Source organism: Drosophila teissieri, chromosome X (genome assembly GCF_016746235.2).
Source record: "Drosophila teissieri strain GT53w chromosome X, Prin_Dtei_1.1, whole genome shotgun sequence".
NCBI lineage: Eukaryota > Metazoa > Arthropoda > Insecta > Diptera > Drosophilidae > Drosophila > Drosophila teissieri.
The window spans coordinates 8,310,733-8,329,452 of NC_053034.1; the positions used below are offsets into that span (position 1 = coordinate 8,310,733).

The following is an 18,720-nucleotide window of genomic DNA, read 5'->3' on the forward strand; positions in this document are numbered from 1 at the left end:
TTTGCTGGCCGAGCCAACATTTTCGTGTTTCGTGTTTTGTATTTCGGTGTGTTGTGTATTTCTACCTTTAAGTGCTTGTTGTGGACCGCCTATGTCTATGCCTACCTGCCGCGCTAAGCTGCGATTCGGAACAATAAAAGATAAGCCAACTTAATCCCATTGGGATTGCCCCCGATCTGCGACCGAAAAACCAGGCATGTCAGTATATCGCTGCAGTCTGCTGCTGCTGCTTCTGCTGTGGTGCTGCTTTTATATGATTGTTTTCATTGAAATAGAAACTTATCAGTATCAGTTGGCCCCTGGAACACAATCGTGGCACAAAAAGAACACACAAATGGCATTACATGGAGCGGAAAAACTTTGATAGGCGCCAGGCGCGATCGCGATTGTGGAGCGGAGCGAACGATTGAATCACTCGGCGGCAATAACTCCGATACGCAATCAAGGTCAAAGGTTCAACAGCAGCAACGAATAGAAGTTCGCATAGACTATCTGATACCCACTAGTCGAGTCTAATACAGCATGTTAGCATGTGCATTTGAGACTATTGGAGAATGTCAACAAGTAAATGGCTAAGCTCTGACCTCTCTTTCGTCTGCAATCCTCCATCTCTTTCAGCAACTTAGTTTTGTAACCCATTCAACTTGTCACCCATTTTCGCTTATCAATTTCAGATTCACTTTCAGTTTTTATTTCCATTTTCCAGCTTACTTCAACGCGATAAGTAAGCTGTCGTCTCTTTCTCTTTTCCTGGCTATGACACACAGAATATATGTATGTACGTACATATACAGTATATTTTGAATTGAAATTAACAATATACATATAATTGAAATTTTGAAATATACAAAAGATTGTACGAGCAACAAGACTTCTTAAGTTTTTAATAAAAATATATTAAGCCGATAATAGTGGTGTCCCAATTTTTTGTAGTGCACCTTAGAAACACTTCAATTAGCTTTGGGAAAATAAAAACAACTCTAAACCGACACACTCAGCACGTTGGAATGCATTTTCGACTTACGACAAAGTCGAAGTCAAAGTTTAGTTGAAGGCCAACTGCAGCTTAATGCCGCTTCATCTTCTCTGCCTCCGCCGGCTGCCTTCCCAGCTTCTTCTTGTTTAAGCCAAAGAGAAGCCCCACAAAATGCACTAAAAGGCAGACACAATAAATACAAAAAAAACCAAGATAGGTATAAAAAATAAGAGAAAAACCGCCAGTCGAGACACATTTTAGCAATAAAAGCAAACTGCGAAGAAGTTGAGGAATATAAAAGAAAAATAAACAACAATAACTACAGCAACACAAACAACAATACACGGGGCAGCAAATCACGGCGGCAGAACGAGAAGAAGAAGCGCGAACCAGGTAATCAGCACTACCAAAATGGCACAGTGGGTCACAGCAAAATAAAAAATAATACAATACTAGTATGTATAAATGCAACCAAAGTTGACTGCTGCTTAGCATAAATAAAAATACAATAATAAAATATTTAAAAAATTAATATATGTATATATGCATATAGAAATTAAACCACAACTGGCGCTTTCGAACCACTGTGCCCACAGGAAGCCGCCAAGAAGAAGCATTGGAGGGAAAAAGCGAGCCAAACAAAAGGCAAAATGTACATGTAGTTGAGCAGCTGCTGCTTTTCCCTGCTTTCTGCTCTCCGATCGCGTTTACCTGGTGTCCCTTCTTTCGCCTCTCACCACTCACCACTCACCTCTCACCTTTGCCCTCCCCTTTGCGTTACCTGTTCGCTCCGCGGAGGAAGTAGGGATGGAAGGGAGGAACAGGGAAGGGAGGAGAGGCAATAAACCTGCTGCAACGACCCGAAAAATTTGCATCAGCAGAGGGAAACGGGGAGGAAGTGGGACTGAAATGCATCGAAATTCCCAGGCATTTATGAAATATTTCCATAATTTTAAAACGAATTGTGCCACTCGAACAAATTGCGGTAAACATTGCGTTTTCCCGTTTTTATGGCTTAAAACATGTGTAAGCATTAACAACATTTGTACACAACGCATATGCATGTACATTTGTTATTTGTGTTCAATTTATTTTAGTTGATTTTCATTAGAGTTCGTTGCAGCACTCATAATTGTATATATTTAATTTATATTTTTTTACCCATATACTTTTTTTGCTTGAACGCATAGCTTCTAATGTAAATAAAGCATGCCATTAAATGTACTAGCTCTTTATTAAAATACATTATTTCTTGCAGTGCATGTGTAGGTGAAAAATGGATTATCTAAATGCGGCTGGGTGGCAGGTAACGACATAGAAATAATAATCCGGAACTTTCCACACGGCTTAAGCCAAAACGGAAAAAAAGAAACCCAAAAGCGAACCAAATCGAAATTTAATAAACGAAATGCAATCCAAAACAGAAAGTGTAATTGTTGGATTGTCGAAAAAAGTTGCCCCATCGACGAATTATTTTTCTTCCGACTTGGTTTACATATGTACATATGCACATACATATATGCATGTAAAAACCAGTGAAAGTTCTCGGCGAACGTGTCGCAACATAATTAAACATGAAAACCAATACAGCAGCAAAAACTTACCGCACTTCCAGTCGATTGTAATTCCAATTAATTGCTCGTTGAGGCGAAATCCAAATCCATTTGATTCTTGAAATAAAAAACCAGAAAGACACTCAGAAACAACCAAAAAAATTTGTATTAACAAAAATCATAGAGGGGATTTTTCTTCACAATTTCACAATGTCTTCGAATTTCTATAACTTGTTTTTTTAATACTGTTTCGTGCACTTTGGATAAATATCAAATAATATAATGTAGTTTAAAGTGTACCATGGCACTTTATTATTGCTAAAGATGTTCACTTTCGTACACGCATATGTTTTGGAATGCAAGTAACTATGTTTGCATTATTATAACAATTGCTATTCATGAAATATGCAACAATTTGTGAAATGATGGCAATTAAATAACTTTAATAGGTTGTTAAATTGGCTTTTATTTGTTGTGGGTACTATTTACGTTATTTGCCTCTTGAATAATAAATACGTTGCAAAAGAACTGTATTTTAATCACATTTATTTGCGTTTTTATATTGTTTGCTCGTCCGTATTCATTTACTTTGTTTTTGCAGTTAGTTGAAACTGAAATTGTTTAAGTGGCGGACAAACAAAAACAAACACCTGCAACGCGCGCAACTTGCACAAGCTTGTCGACATTTACCGTTGTTCTGGTGCTGCTGCTGTTGTTGCTGCTGCGCCTGCGCTGCGTCGCCGTCGACGTTTGTATTTCTTTATTTAGCAATTTTGCTGGTTGCGCGTGCGTGCAACTCACACTGCACAGAAAAAAAAAAACGAAAACAGAACGAAACCACCGACAACAAACTCCGCTAAAAGAAACCGACGGATAACAACGAAATAACAACGTCAACGAAACGACGCGACACGATCGCCGATCACGCAAACAAGATACTGAAGTGTGACCGCATTGGGTAGATCGGAATATACCAAGCGGCGTACTGAAATGTGCTAAAAAACGCCAGGTCAGATGTGCACACCCAAGACTCGCACCACACGAGATCGTGGTTGGTGTCCGCGCTAAGGTAGCGCATATTTGATTGAGAATCTAGCTATTTTTCAGCTCTGACTGCCTATCAATACATACATGTTTATTTAGCAATACATAAATATAAATACATTAATTTAACAACTTTTCAATACACAACCAAAAGCGTATAAACTGCGTATATATTTTATAGCCAAATTTGGCTACTTTTGGTGATCTGCATTGGGCATCACTGTCTAAGCTAAGCAGCATTTTCCCGACGTCTGGCAACTCTGCGATCAGCTGTTCGAAAACTGGCAAATTTGTTTCCAAACAATTACACATTTCAATTTAATTTCCCCAAGGAAATATAGTTAGATCAAACCCAAACTCTATGAGCCTTATTTGCCGAGGACTTGGCTCGTCCCTGAGGCCCATTCTCCGCGCTCTCCGCCCCCTGCTCGCCAACGAAAACATCCAAGCACAAAGGTCACCGCTGACAAGCAAGCGTTTTTACGCCGGCAAGAGGATGGATTTGAAGTATCTCAATCAAAGGGAGGCCATCGACGTGGACCAGGAGCTCTTCACAGAGTACAAGTTCAGTGTGGATCAGCTAATGGAGCTGGCCGGCTTGAGCTGTGCCCACGCGGTGGCCAAATGCTTTCCAGCCGAGAAGCATCCGCGGATTCTCGTTTGCTGCGGACCGGGAAATAATGGTGGCGACGGCTTGGTGGCCGCCAGGCACCTCTCCTTGATGGGCTACACACCCACCATTTACTATCCCAAGCCGACGGCCAAGCCGTTGTTCGAGAACCTCAGTCACCAGTGCCAAATGATGGACATCGGCGGCGTGAAGGAGTGTCCTTCGGTGGCGACTGCCGCCTGTGACTATGACCTCATCCTGGACGCGCTCTTTGGATTCAGCTTTAAGCCGCCGGTGCGAGCGGACTTTGTCGCCGTCGTGGAACTGATGCAGCAGACCAAGCTGCCAATTGCCAGGTGGGATTCGTTTTGTTTGACATCGTATGTTTGTATCCTAAACTAATGATGCATCCTGCTTGCAGCGTGGACATTCCAAGCGGCTGGGATGTGGAGAAGGGCAAACTGACTGAATGCGATGTGGAACCGGCTCTGCTCATTTCCCTGACTGCGCCCAAACTCTGTGCTCGCCAGTTCCGCGGAGAACATCACTACTTGGGCGGCAGATTCGTGCCGCCCGCTCTGCAGCGCAAATACGGACTGAATCTGCCCACTTATCCGGGCAACGAACTGTGCGTCAAGCTGTGATCGATGGATTTATCCAAATAAACGATGGATTCCTGAGCTGCGCTCTCTGGTTTTCGTACATCTCTAATGGGTTTCATAGTTGAAACAGTAACTATGTTTTAAATTTCAGGAGCAGCAAACACAATATTCAATCCAAAACTGATTTATTTTCGGTAAAACTTTGTTAATTTATCTTTAAGCTAATACAAAAAAATAGTGGTCTTAAAATGAATTAGAAAATTATTTATTTCATTACAAAATAATGCTTGTAACTATTTGAAAAGCTTCTCTGGTTAGGTTTTACAAAGTTTCAAGTTCTCCCTTGTGTTTTATTTTATATATTACATATTATATAAAGACTATTACCCGGATCTATCTATCTATTTGTACAGGCGATTGTAGTTCTTGCGTCGGCGATCCTCCTCGAAATTGTTGTTCCTGGCCCACTCCTTGAGGTTGCCCTTGGAGCGCAGCATGGCGGACTTGGAGTCCACGTCGCGCAGCACGAAGGGCGAGAATCCAGCCGTGTAGTCCTGATCCAGAGCGTTCGTCTTGGTCTTGGCCACGCGCGACGGCATCTGCCTGGGCATGGGCTGATCCTCGAACAGGATGGGATTCCTCGAGTGCTTGCCGCCATGGAAACGCGGCAGACTCTGGTTCTTGTACTTGTTGGTCAGGGGACGGCGCGTATTGATGTGAATCACCTGGCGACCGTTCTCGTCCAGACTGACGGCCACGCGTTTCAGTGTCTTGTTGCCACAATTGGGGCAGAACACCTTGGTCATGATGCTGGTGGTCCTGTAGCAGGCATAGCATCGCAGTATATATGTGCGCAGCTGTTTGATGATACGGCCGTTGAGGGCGGCCAGGTGGAGATTGAGCTGCTTGAGGACGTTCTGCAGGGCATAATCGGTGGTCATGCAGGCCACGGGCGGCACTTCATCCGTTTCCACCTTGCCCTCGAGCGCTTTCTTGGCCTTCTTGATGTTTGAGTGCGTGATCCAGCCATCGTCGCCCACATCGTCGTCGTCCAGATCTAGGCTCTGTTTGGCTTCTTGTGGCTCGGATACCTCCTCATCTACTTCGGCCGGTTGGGAGACCAGGAGTTCCGAGAGCTCTTGCTCTTCCTCGGCACTGGGTGCGCATTTGAGCTTCTCGAACAGCTTGTCCAGCTCCTCCTGACTGGGCTCCTGGTCTAGTTCTTCCTCCGCTTGGATAGACTCGCTGGAAAATGGTACTTTGCCGGCCAACTGGGCTTCAATGGCGGCCTTAACAGTGTCTTGGGATTCAACGTCTTCCTGCTCATCCTCGGCATCATCCTCCTCCTCCTGAGAGTCGTTATCTTCCTCCTCCGAATACTCCTCCTCCTCATCCACCTCATCGCCCTCGGGCATGTACCACCCGACCAGTCTCTTGTTGTTGGCATCCTGCATCTCCTCGGGCTTCTCCTTGGATGCAATGGTCTGTGCCATGACGGGCTCCTGGCGCAGGTGATCAGTGCCCACGTTGTCCGCTTCCAGTTCGTAGGTGAGCGAGATCACTTTCAGATCGATCCCCGACAGACTCGCATAGTCTCCGGTTTTCTTGGCAAACTCCACGCAGTGTTTGATGCTCTCCGGACGAGGCTCGCGCACCTGGAGGTCGAAGGGCAGGACACAGAGGCGACGAATCTGGCGCTTGTTGCGCACCTCGGCCACCACATCCGGCACGGTGAGCACCTGCTCCGCATATTCCTGGAGGGGATTAGTTGCTGCTTTAGATGGTTCGATTTGGGAATCTATGCGTGACTTACGTTCAGGGGCACGGCGTTTATGAAGGCTGTGGTGTCCGCCACCAGAAACTTGATCTTTTCGCTCGTTTCGGCCATTTTCCGTGGTACTTTTCACATGAAAAACAATGCAAGTCAAAAAAATAACAATTTCTGCACGTGTCGGGATTAGTGTGGCCGTATCGAGTATGCTAAAAATACCGAAAAGTATTTCCGAATTTAAGATTTTAGTGTTTATTAATTAAAGTTTCGAAAAGTCGGTCAGTTTGTTTTTATACTTATACAGTAGAATCCGGATATGACGACTCCGCTTACAGCGTCAGTCCGGTTATTGCGACGGAAACTCGATGGCTTGGTTGGTCCCCAAACAAAGTTATATGCTTATACCGACGAGATTTTTCATAATTCAACCGGATATTGCGACGTGCAAAACAAAAAAGACAGCAAAATAATGCCAATAAATTTAAGCATCAAACGACTCTGTTAGAAATGTATGTAAATATCAGTGACCGAAGTCATAAAAATATTCCATGAGATGTCCCGTTATATATCTAGTTTTTTCATCTTTTTTCTCATAAAAAACCTTGTTATTTGATTAAATTCATTAAATTTTTTGTTTGATTAAACAATTAATTTGTTTTATAGTAATACATATTACGAACATGGGAAGCATAAAATAAACAAATACTAATATTTGTTTTCCACCTTTCTGTTAGTGCGTCTGCCGGGTATAACGAAGTAAAATCGTCGGTCCATTGAAAGTCGGTATAACCAAATTCTACTATAATTCTATTTTACATTTAAGTTAGTTTAGTAAATTAAGTATGTTGTTTTATTTATGTTCATTGAATTTGTAGGTTTGTTATTGCATTGGATTAAATTCAAACTAATTTGATTATTAACTCGCAATGGAATATTCCAGGGCGCTTGCGATATATGGACTTGTAATTGCAATACGGCCACACTGCCCTCCCTATTTAGCCGACAGGTCCATCTCTAGTTTTCAAGCCAAAAATGGCGAAGTTTTCATTCTCAATTCGTACAGATAGCAATCGGAATTAGTGAAAAGTGCACGATTTGAACGGAACGGAGCTAATCCGCCGGATTTAGTGAAAGTGCAGACGAGCGGTACATCCGTGTTATCCGCCAAAAGCCGAATCAATCCAGTGGATACGGTATGTGGGGCCATTGGCAAACCGCCGCCGTAGCGGCTCCCACTACCGCCCCTCCTCCGCAACCGTCGGTTCCGCCGCCGCTTCCGAACGCCCCGCCCCCGCCGCCGCCCTCGGACGCGTCCGCCGGAGCACCCCCATCCGCTCAGCCGGCCGCAGCCGGAGCAGCTGCACCAGGCACTGCTGCAGCAACATCCGCAGCATTCAACCCCTATAGCAGCGGCCAGGCGACGGGGGCCGGCAACCCCTATGAACAGTATACGGCCGCCCAGTATGCGGCCATGACCCCCGAGCAGCAGTACGCCCTGCAGCACCACTGGCACCAGTGGCAGACGTACCAGGCGGAGTACGCCAAGTGGCATGCCCAGTACGGCGAGCAGGTGGGTCAAATCTGCTAATACTCCACGAACTTTCTACAATATTAGTCTTCTTACCTTTCAGTATAAGCGTGAAATGGCCGCAGCCGCGGCGGTGGCTACAACTACCGCGGTTCAAGGCGTACCCGCGCCCACGGTGGCGGCTCCTTCACCGGCTCCCGTTCCAGTGGCCACTGCACCCGGACCGCAGGCCTATCCTGTCGCGCAGAACTATTACCAAGGCGTCACCGCCTCACCGGCGCCACCAACGACACCCGCTGCCGTCGCTGGAGGGCCGCCAGTGCCCGGAAAGATCACGGCCCAGCCGCAGATGTACAACCAGCCGCCGCCGCCGCCACCGCAGAAAACCGGTTACAATCAGCATTCGAATTCCAATCAGAATGACAGCCAAAGCATGTGGTCAGGACCACCGCCCATGCAACAGCCGCCGCCAAACAGGTATGGTGGCGGTCAAATGAACCAGATGAACTACAACAATGCCGGACCAGACAACCTGGGATTTCCCAATCTCCAGCAGCCGCCACCGCCTCTGCAGCGACCAACTAATCAGCAGCAGACGCAGTCGAACAACATGGACCATGGCCAGTGGGGCAATAACAATCAACGCGGCGCAGGCAACAATAATCGTCCTCCCTGGGATACCAGTGGTCCGCCGCCTGATAATTCCGGGCAACCAAATCGCTGGGATGGTCCGCCGCCGCCAATAAATGATGCCAGTAATCGGTGGAATGGACCGCCATTTGGCAATAATAATAATAACAACAATGATAACAATCGCCGCTGGGATGGGACTTCTAATCAAGCGCCGTCTGGCGGGGATCAGCAACAGAATCGTTGGATGACCGAACCACCGCCAAGCATTCAGAATCCCAATCAGCAGAATCAGAACCAGAATCGCTGGTTAAGCGGACCACCACCGAGTATTAGTGATAGCAAAAGCAACCAGCAACCGCAGAATCCCCGCCAGAATCGCTGGCAAGGCATCAATTCCGACATCGACACACCGCCAATGAGGACCAACAACAAGCCAAATAGTTTCCGCAATAGCTGGGGAGATGGAGGTGGACAAGGCAACCAAAGCCAAAACCAAAATCAAAACCAAAACCAAAATAAGAATCCATTCGTCAAGAACTCACAGTCTGATTTTGGCCCAGATCAGAACTCTGGCAATGGCAACAACTTTGGACAGCGAACAGGAAACTATGGCAACAGTTACAATAACCAAGATCAAGGTAGTGCGGCAGGAAGCAACTTTGGCGGCGGAGGTGGCGGCTTTGGAGACGGCAGTGGTGGCAACCAAGGCCAGGACAACTTTGGTGGACGAGCAGGAGGACCCGGCAATAATAACAACAACTTTAATAACAATCGCCGCCAGAGCAATCGTTGGGATACCAATCGCAACCAGGGATTTTCCGATGAGCGAGGTGGAGGCGGTGGCGGTGGCGATTCTGGACCAGGCGGCTTTAACCAAAATCGTGGCAATTTCAACCAGCGCAACAGCTTCAATCAGCCGAATCAGTCGAGTCAGCAGAACCGCAACCAACAGCAAGCCTCCGATCTGGACGAGGCCAGTTTCGATCGCCTGTTCGACCAGTGGGAGCAGCAGTTCGAAGACTGGAAGCGCGCCAATGCCAATCATCCGGATCGCGACGAGTATCGCCGCTACGAGGAGGAGTTCGAGAAGCAGCGCCGTCGCATCGCGGAGAGAAGAGAGCAGATGCGCCGACGTCGCCAACAGCAGATGAGTGGCTCTGCTGGATCGGGATCGGGATCAGGATCAGGAGGCTCTACCACAGACATGCCGAAGGAAGCAGCTGCAGGCGCAACAACGGCCGAGGAGCAGCAGCCCACTGAAGAGCCATTTGGTGGCCAAGGCAATTTCGCTGGCCCGGGAGCCAATTTCGGACAGGGCAACAGGCAATCCGGAAACCCGAATCACTTTGGCAAAGAGAATCGCGCCTTCGAAAGCGCCGGAGTTCCGGCGTTCAGAGGCAACCGAGGACCGCCACCGGGGATGCACAATCAGTACCAAACCGCCCAGCAGACATTGGACAAGCAGCCAGAGGAAGCCCAGGAAAGTCCAACTAAGTCGGCGACAACGAATGAGAATTCACCTGATGGAAAGACAGCAATAACGCCAGCTCCCCCAGTAGCTCCACCGATTGCATCACTGCCTCCGCCCGAAGTCACAGCTCCAGCTGCACCAGTTGTGGGGCCAGATCCGCCAGTGGATCCGCACACGCAGCCTCCTCCGGTTTCCTCCAATCTCGGCAAGCGCCGGCAAAGCGCTGCTCCCCCGCCATTGCCCGCCAAGCAACTCAAGGAGGAGGAGCCCATATTCACCATTTCCCTGGACGACGACGACGACGAGGAGGAGGAGGAGACGCAGAGCACTCCAGATACGCCCATGGGTAGCTTTTTTAAGAAGAACGATGGCATCCCCGGTCTGGATTTGGTGGCCGATGGCAATGGCAAGAATAATGCGTCCTCAGTCTTCGATGTGGGGCTCAAGGACTCGGACGAAACAACAGCGACTGATGCCTCTGCCAAAGACAAGTCTGAGAAGTCAGACAAGTCCTCCGTCGCCAAAAAGAGCAACGAATCTCTAAGCAACGCGCTCAAGGATCCGAATTTCATCAACAATCTCTCCCAGGCGGTGGCCAATGTGCAGGAGCGCGAGCAGCGCGATCGTCAGGAGCAACAAGATGAACAGGAATCGGGCACGGATGGACGTCCACTGTCCTTCGCCGAGTGGCAGCGCAAGAAGAACAGCGGCAACGAAAGCAAGTCGCAGGATTCCCGCGACTCGATGAGCACCAATAGCGGTGAGAGACCGGAGAATAGCGGCCCACCTGGTGGTGGTTTCGGTCCCGGACATGGTCCAGGCGCAGGTCCGGGCCACAGAGCCGGTTCGCGTCCAAATTCTGGCCCTGGCTTTGGTCCTCATCCGGGTCCGGGTGCGGGTCCAGGTCCAAACGATGGATCACGCTTTGAAGGCTTTGGACCAAATCAAGTGCCTGGAAATAACTTCATCGACTTCGATGGCAATGGTCCGCCCGGCTTTGGTCCACCGGGCAGGAACTTTGGACCCCACGGTCCGGGCTCACGTGGACCCAACTTCGGCCCCAACTTTGGCCCTGGCCCCGGCGGTCCGGGTGGCCCATTCTTTGGACCAAATGGCCCGGGACCAGGTCCCAATTTCGGACCGAACTTCCGACCCAATGGCCCCAACTTTGGACCAAACTTTGGGCCCAATTTCGGACCGGGTCCCGGTTCCCGCAACTACGGACCTCGCGGACCCGATGGTCCATTCGGTCCGCGGCGTGATGACTTCGGCGGTCCGCCGTTTGGCGGCCCAGGACCCCACTTCGGACCCAATGGGCCCGGTCCCAATATGCGCGGTTTCAACGATGGACCCATCAGTGATAATCCCTTCCGCCGGCAAGGCGGACCACCGGGTCCAGGCTTTGGCGACGATGATCTCGGCGCCGGACCACCAAGAGGACCCAGAAACTTTGGCAACCGCTTTGGAAATAATAGCGGCGGCGGTGGCGGTGGGCCCAACAATCGGAAGAACTGGAATGACGGGTATGTGTCCTCAAGCCGTTTTTAAGTTCTTGACTTGATTAACTAATTTTTCAAAACGTATGCAATAATATCGAATGTTATATCTTGACAAAACTGGTGAAAATGGGGGGAAAAAGAAGATTCTTCTTATGCTCTCCTAAAATCCAATATCAATTATTGTCTGATTGTCTGTGGAAGATATGGGAGCGTTATCTTTGCAAGGGCACTTGCTTTCAGTTTTTATCATCTGCAAATATGTTGGTTTCTTCTTTTTTTTTTTTTGCACTTTTGGGGAAGTGAGAGTAGGGCTGCATGTTTACAAATTACCTTTGAAATGTTATTAATACAACCCTAAATCTTTTCCAATCAGTAATTAGTTGATTTTGTATAAAGTACAGCTGCTATTTGCATTTATAGTTAGTGTTTTAAGTGTTTATTATGAATAACCAATCCATGCGATAAGCAAAAAACCCAAACATTATCTCAAACCTGTGGGGCGTCAAGCGATTGTTTGTCCGATTTGTACTAACGATGAGTACCGATTTTTGAGTATGATGCAATGTTTTCGTATAAAGTACCAGTCTGCTTCCCACGCAATCTGCTTCCTTTTATTCAGCTCTTTTTTTTAACATTACGCATATCCGTGAGAATCCTTGTCAAGCGACTATATACATATACCTATGTATATATCGTGTTCATTGAACGAAATCGTTGGGGCTTATATGCCGCTGATCGATCCCACACTTCCCACTTTTTGTACCCCTTCACTTTCTCTATCTGTATTGATATCATCCAACTTAATGTAGTGCACTTGTGCAGGCCTTTTTCTAGTTATCGTTAATGCTGGAATTTCGATTCCAACCCCGTTTTTTTCTTCTTCTCTTTTACTTCTATGCCATACTGATAAATACTGAATGTAAAAAACATAATTTAAACAATCTTACAAACGAACGATAACAAAAAAAAACAAAACGAAAACCATTACGAATACGACTACAAATACGAAAACCAAACACGCAAATGAATATCTGAACGGTGGTATTCATTATTGGCGATGTCCCCGATATATATGCATATATGCATATATCCACCATATATCTGTGTCTGATCCATTGTCTGTGCAGCAAGAGAAGGGGGCGGTAGGAAGCTCCAGCGACGGCAGCAGCAGCGCAGGAACTGATCTCTGAACACTCGAATCCGGGATCTGGTTAGGCGACAGATGACAGATTTTTCATTGGGGGGCGGGCGGCTATCGAAAGGGCAGATCGTAACGCCCCTCGAACATTTACATCCATATATAACTAGCTATATACACATCGCAGTGACCAGAAGTCAGAAGTCAGATCGTTAATTAGAGATTAAGGATACACGCATACAGAGAAGACGAGTGAAATAATGAAAACATATATGAATCCAATTTTGTTGCATCGAAATGTAAATTGTTTTTACTTTCTTTTGCCCTGCAATATCACTTAGATATAGCCCAAGCTCTGTTTTAGTTATTTGGTACCTATCTAAGTTCTGTTCGTTCAAAATCAACGCGTTAGTTATTTAAACTACTTTGTTTTACCACCACATAGACATCAACAAGAATATCTCGATTCGAGTAATATGTAACTTTTATAGCGCGAAGTTATTTAAGTCGTATATGTTAAATATATACTATGGAATTAAATATCAATAAAGGAAGACAAAACACAAGTAACGTTATTGGGGCATATCAAATCATTGTCCTGTGTAATCCTGCAGGAACTCCATTTATGGTCAACTGTCCGTCTGCAAATGAATCTTTGTCTATACCACATTCAATATCCATATACAATATCCGATCGCTAAACTTTGGCTCTGGTTAGTTTTTAAATGATTATATATGTAATTAATCTTTCAATAATTCAGTCTAAGGAATACTCTCAGGATCTGTTTTGAAAACTGTTGCGATATCTTGAAATATTTTGCTGTTGTAACCACCAACCATTGGCTTTTGTTGAACAAATGAAACAAACCAATAGGGTATTTCGTTGGAAGTGCACTTGATAAGGTTTTGGAATCTGAAACAAATCTGATTCGTCCGCTTCCGCATTTCCGATTTGAATGTTGCATATTGTATAAATAGTTAGCATTTTTTAAAAATATCTATTGTCCGATTAATTAAGTATCGCATTTTAATTAAGTATCCCAAAGAACTTATTTCAAATGCCAAACAATTAGTTCCGATTAAATTCGTTGTCCGCTTTTTCAATGCAATTTTGTAGTTTTTCCGTTTCCCAAATCAAGTCAACATTTTTCCGATTTTATTAAGATTTGAGTGCTTATGTAGCTTTAATAAGTTGATGCTATATATTTTGTATTTTGAAAGCATAGAAACTATTTATAAGCAATGCCGCTTGCCTATTCTAAGTTTAGGGCCAACCATATATAAGTCTTTCATTGCTGACCTGCAATTTTTGGGGGCAGTGGGGCATGTATGAAGATAGTGCACCTGCCCCTGTGTCCACTGCCACGCCCCCTTTATCTTAATTTAAACAAACAACTATTTTAGTACATTTCAACCGAAGTAAAAGTTCAAGTGTTTTTCTTTTGGTTTTTAAACATTAAAAACCTAAAAAAAAATAATAATATACAATATACAAAAATATTAAAATATTAAATAAACCAAACAAATTGCCGCAAAAATAAATCAACAAACGTAAACGTAACCATTGTATACTAAAATCGCCAATGGTGTGTTCCACCTACCACCTTCCATCACTGCAAAAAAAAAAAACAAACGAAAACAAACAAAAACCAAAGGCCGGAGCAGCAGCAGCAGCAGCAGCAACAATTCCCCGGCAACCGCAACCAGAATGAACCCATCTATCGACCGATGAAGGTATTCGACTATTCCAATAACCCAACGGCCGCCAAGGTGATCGACTATGGCCACAAGTCGGGCGATGGCAACCCAATCGATGGGCCTTCCGCTCTGAGTCCCGCCGACCGAATTCCAGAATTTAGACCAGTGAAGACCTTCGAGTATGGCCACTCCTCGTTCACGGGCTCGAATCGCATGGGAATGCCAGGAGGAATGGGCATGGGAATGGGCGAAGTGGGCGGAGATCCCAACCCAGCGATGACAGGTGGTCCCCATCGAGGAATGGCAGCGGGAACCGGTGGATTGGGTGGACTCGGAGGACCAGGAGGTTCGGGGAACAAGCGTAAGAATAAGAAAAAAAACAAACAACAAAAGAAGGAGGAGCAGTTGAAGTTCAGTCAAAACCTACAGTTTCAATCGAATTCGGTTGAAGAACGTAGTTCCACAAATCCTGAACAGGCTGATGAGGTAAGTGGTCAGCGCAGTTGAAGCCTCTAACTTGGCCTCTAATCCTGTCTATGAATATATTCCAGCAGCGGGACCAGAATGAATTCCAAAACCAGAGCGAAATCCCGGATCAGGGCGAGGGGTTCCAGGATACTGAAGAACACAATGATCTCGAAGATATTTCCGATGGCGAAGAGTAAGTTAAACCCCTTTGCTGAACTGCATTGTACTTATCGCCCTTCCAATTTTCATATCAGTGCCCTGCAAACTATTGATTGCGATGATGACAACGAAGATCTGCCGCCGCCGCCATCAATGACCAAATGGAATCAGGGAAATGTGCAGGAGCAGTTCAATCAAAACCAGTATAATCGCTTTCCTGCCAAACCACTGGGTCACCAACTAGGTGACGATTCGGATAAGTTGGCTCCACCGCCGCCGCCAACCATGTCACTATTCCCCTCGGCAGCCAATGCCAATGAGAAAATTCCTGACCTAGTGACGGCTCCCAGTCTGGAGATGTGCGTGCCGACCAATGAGAATCGCAATACGATCTCCGTGGACGAGGTGCTCTTGAATCCCGGCCGCATGACCCGTCCCAAGCGCATCTGTATCATTTTGCGTGGCCCTCCTGGTTGCGGCAAATCGCATGTAGCCCGCCTTATCAAGGAGAAGGAGCTGGAGATGGGCGGTGCCAATCCGCGCATTCTCAGCATCGATGATTATTTCATCATTGAGAACGACTACGAGGAGAAGTGCCCCAAAACGGGCAAAAAGGTGAGAACATGTTTAGTTAATTATAAATTGTTAGTTATACTAAAGTTATTTAATTTCCTTCTGCAGATACCCAAAAAAGAGATTTTATACGAATATGATGACACCATGGAGGAGACCTACATGCAGTACCTAATTAAGTCGTTTAAGAAGACACTTAGCGACAATCTGTACGATTTCATAATCGTGGATTGCAACAACAATTCGCTGCGCACACTAAACGAATTTTATTGCCACGCCAAAGACTCCAATTTTGTGGTGGGTCCATGTTCAACGAATCAATGCTTCCTTGAGCGATGTTACATATATATTTTTGTTGTTTTTATTTACCATAGCCCTACATAGTGGACCTGCACTGCGATCTGGAGACGTGCCTCGGTAGAAACTCTCACCAGCGCACCGAGAACGAGATCCGTGTGGTGCTGGACAACTGGTGCAACACACCGCTGCAGTACATCAAGCTGGACGTGAGCTCGCTCCTTGAAAATGTCGTCGAAATGGAAGATGTTGAGGACATGGCTACGGTAACTATGCACTAAGTGGTGCGACGCAAAGGCGGCTGCTACTGTGCCGCCGCGGAGCAGGAGATGGTGGAGCTCTTGGACTGGCCAGTGGGTCGGTGGCCAGTCGGGAGTTTCCAAAGCTGAATCAAAATCTAGTCATGTGTAGTATTTAAGAGATTGATAAACACTATGATACCTTTAATTCTGACCTGGCCGGGCCAAGTCCTTTCAAAAAAAAAAAACACTGCGAACGCTAAATGAAAACGATAGGAAAGCGCACTCATAGACTAAGTTCTAAACTGCAATCGAATCCCTATTATATAAACTCCAAATATATATATATATATTCCCATTTTATGACATGCAATATGTGCACCGCTAGTCTTAGTCTAAGAAACAATTTCGAACTTACGATTAAGCTTTAAGTAAAGGCAACTATGCAAGCTGGGTCAAGCGAACGTTTTGTTGATTTATGGCGGCTTCGTTTCATTTCCAGGACGATAATGCTTGCGCCGGCGATGGGGCGACTGTGGCAACTTCAGCGGCATACGAGGATGCGGCTGTCGAGGAGACAGACGACAGCAATAGCGCCGACGCCTCCAACGATGTAAGTGTAACTGCCAATTGCATGGACTGATTGGATTCATTTTGAGACATATGTGCGGTGTTTGCGTAGAGAAATTAATGGGGTTATTACTAAATTATTGCTTGTTTGCAAGAAGATTGGATTTTTTGTATCCAATTAAATGTTCAAATGTTGTAGTATTTCGACTCGTAGAAACTAAGATTATAAACTAACAAGTGTTCAAGCCTGTGATACCAATTAACCATTGCCTTTAGTTTCAAGAATTAAATATGTTGTAGCTAATGATTAAAATGTAAACTAACAAGTAGTCGCTGTTGATTAGTCTCATTATTCTACCAGAATCAATCCAGTCAGTCAGTAGGATGTAGGATTCAGAACTAATCGGGCAACTAGTGACTAAATGGGTTGTGGTCATCGTATCGGTAAACACTCCTCTAAACTCTCCTGAAATTCTCCCATTGCACTCTATTTAATCCGGCCAACCCAATCGTGCGTTTCGTGTGCTACCCGTGCAGTGCGGTTTCCTGAAAAGCAAATGGGAACGCGACACCACCGAGGATAATCTGGGTGAGTCCCCATCATCCTGACCCGAGTTACCAACTCGCCAGCTAACCGAACTCCTCGTTTCAGCCCGCTTGGATGGCACCAAGCGTCTGATGCAGAACCGCAGGACCGCCAGCATGGCCGACTATCTGCAGCTGGAGGATTGGGAACCACCCACAACCTCGGCCAATGGCAAGAAGCGGGTGAGTACAACCAACTTGGATTACAAAACAAGCAACGAACTATTGAGATGATTTCCACATGAGAGAGAGCGGGATAGCTATACGTATTGCTATCTCTTCCGGTTGCGAAAGTCGAATATCTTACAGAGTGAATACTGTAATCATATCACTGTTTTTCATCCGATAAACGTTTCTTGCTAGCATTTCTTTACCAATTTTTAGTTACTAAACCCCTTCACTCTGTTTTAGGTGCGTTGGGCGGACATCGAGGAAAAGCGGTCGCAGGAGAAGATGCGAGCCATTGGCTTTGTGGTGGGTCAGACCGACTGGAATCGCATGATGGATCCCAATGCGGGCAGTCGGGCACTGAATAAAACCAAGTATATAGAGCGCATCAAGCGTCGCTAGACGTCAATTACAAACACGCCACAAATTCCACATACCAAGTGACAAAAAGCAAAGAGCAAAACAAATCGAAAACGAAAACAAAAACTCACAGCATTTCCATTCAACAAACACAGAGCATTTCCACATATATCGGGCTTCATCTGGCTGAAAGACCCCGAATTACATGTAATCATCACTCATCCAAATGCAATCAGTATAATTTTGAAATAATCACTCATTTCTACTGCTGCATTTAGCAAAACGAATTCAATTTCGTTGCCCGGCACGAACAGCCGCATTTGAAACCATAGAACACCACATAGAAGCATGTTATAAATACGGATGTATTTTAATTGTAAATTAAATTAATTCGCTTTGAAGCCGGATTATAGATATCCAGTAATTTTTTTTATTTTTTTGTTAGTTTGACGAAATATAAATGAATTGTATGTATGTATATTAACATAATGTTTACTTCGAGTTGGCGGGTTCATCGAACTTCTGCTGCTGTCCCTGTTTCCTGCGTGACAGCTGTCTCTGTTGCTCCGTAAACAACCATTGACAGCTGTTCTTTTGGGGGCGTCGGGGGCGTGGGGGCGTGGCCGGGTGGGCGTGGAGGGCATGGATGCTGTGTGTGCATCGCACTCACATGCCTGCCAAGGTGAATTACAGATGACGGCTCCAGGCAGAGTTGCACAACACACGCGGTGCACTTGAAGGGGGGTTGGATATTCGGGGGGAGGTTCGGATCAGAGGG

The 18,720-nt window shown here is 45.9% G+C and overlaps 4 protein-coding genes across 7 annotated transcripts in view; 2 read left to right on the forward strand and 2 right to left on the reverse strand.

Moving 5' to 3' along the window:
• LOC122624103 overlaps positions 1 to 3,444 on the reverse strand; it is a 50,301-nt gene extending 46,857 nt beyond the window's left edge. Inside the window, exons 1-2 of the mRNA XM_043803545.1 lie at positions 3,220 to 3,444; positions 2,581 to 2,646 (exon numbers count right to left, since the gene is read on the reverse strand). The gene's annotated coding sequence lies outside the window, so the exon portion shown is untranslated. The remainder of the gene's footprint in view (positions 1 to 2,580; positions 2,647 to 3,219) is intronic.
• Positions 3,445 to 3,821: 377 nt separating this feature from the next.
• Positions 3,822 to 5,171, forward strand: LOC122623314 (NAD(P)H-hydrate epimerase). Its single transcript, XM_043802394.1, has 2 exons — positions 3,822 to 4,539; positions 4,605 to 5,171. Exons 1-2 carry the CDS (start codon positions 3,935 to 3,937, stop codon positions 4,825 to 4,827), a joined length of 828 nt encoding a protein of 275 aa, XP_043658329.1. The 5' UTR covers positions 3,822 to 3,934; the 3' UTR covers positions 4,828 to 5,171.
• Positions 5,029 to 6,753, reverse strand: LOC122623312 (RNA-binding protein NOB1). The gene is made up of 2 exons (XM_043802393.1): positions 6,599 to 6,753; positions 5,029 to 6,539 (listed from the first exon to the last, which is right to left on the reverse strand). The coding sequence occupies exons 1-2, from the start codon at positions 6,671 to 6,673 to the stop codon at positions 5,187 to 5,189; spliced, it is 1,428 nt and encodes a 475-aa protein (XP_043658328.1). The 5' UTR covers positions 6,674 to 6,753; the 3' UTR covers positions 5,029 to 5,186.
• Positions 6,754 to 7,573: 820 nt separating this feature from the next.
• Positions 7,574 to 18,420, forward strand: LOC122623099 (collagen alpha-1(III) chain). Of its 4 annotated transcripts, none has more exons than XM_043802033.1 (11): positions 7,574 to 8,126; positions 8,188 to 11,711; positions 14,481 to 15,009; positions 15,075 to 15,184; positions 15,246 to 15,765; positions 15,832 to 16,020; positions 16,098 to 16,286; positions 16,762 to 16,872; positions 17,367 to 17,418; positions 17,482 to 17,597; positions 17,826 to 18,420. In XM_043802033.1, the coding sequence occupies exons 1-11, from the start codon at positions 7,752 to 7,754 to the stop codon at positions 17,982 to 17,984; spliced, it is 5,874 nt and encodes a 1,957-aa protein (XP_043657968.1). In that variant the 5' UTR covers positions 7,574 to 7,751; the 3' UTR covers positions 17,985 to 18,420. The 4 variants fall into 4 exon arrangements, with proteins under 4 accessions (XP_043657968.1, XP_043657969.1, XP_043657970.1 ...); XM_043802034.1 differs by having other exon boundaries at positions 15,078 to 15,184; XM_043802035.1 differs by lacking the exons at positions 14,481 to 15,009; positions 15,075 to 15,184; positions 15,246 to 15,765; ... (1 more) ...; positions 16,098 to 16,286; positions 17,826 to 18,420.
• Positions 18,421 to 18,720: the final 300 nt, after the last annotated feature.

Coding starts and splice junctions, on each gene's coding strand:
- LOC122623312 (XM_043802393.1), bottom strand. CDS start 6,673: ATGGCCGAAACGAGCGAAAAGATCAAGTTTCTGGTGGCGGACACCACA. Junction 6,540..6,598: donor TAAACGCCGTGCCCCTGAAC/GTAAGTCACGCA, acceptor AATCCCCTCCAG/GAATATGCGGAGCAGGTGCT.
- LOC122623099 (XM_043802033.1), top strand. CDS start 7,752: ATGTGGGGCCATTGGCAAACCGCCGCCGTAGCGGCTCCCACTACCGCC. Junction 8,127..8,187: donor ATGCCCAGTACGGCGAGCAG/GTGGGTCAAATC, acceptor CTTACCTTTCAG/TATAAGCGTGAAATGGCCGC. Junction 17,419..17,481: donor CACCACCGAGGATAATCTGG/GTGAGTCCCCAT, acceptor TCCTCGTTTCAG/CCCGCTTGGATGGCACCAAG.
- LOC122623314 (XM_043802394.1), top strand. CDS start 3,935: ATGAGCCTTATTTGCCGAGGACTTGGCTCGTCCCTGAGGCCCATTCTC. Junction 4,540..4,604: donor ACCAAGCTGCCAATTGCCAG/GTGGGATTCGTT, acceptor TCCTGCTTGCAG/CGTGGACATTCCAAGCGGCT.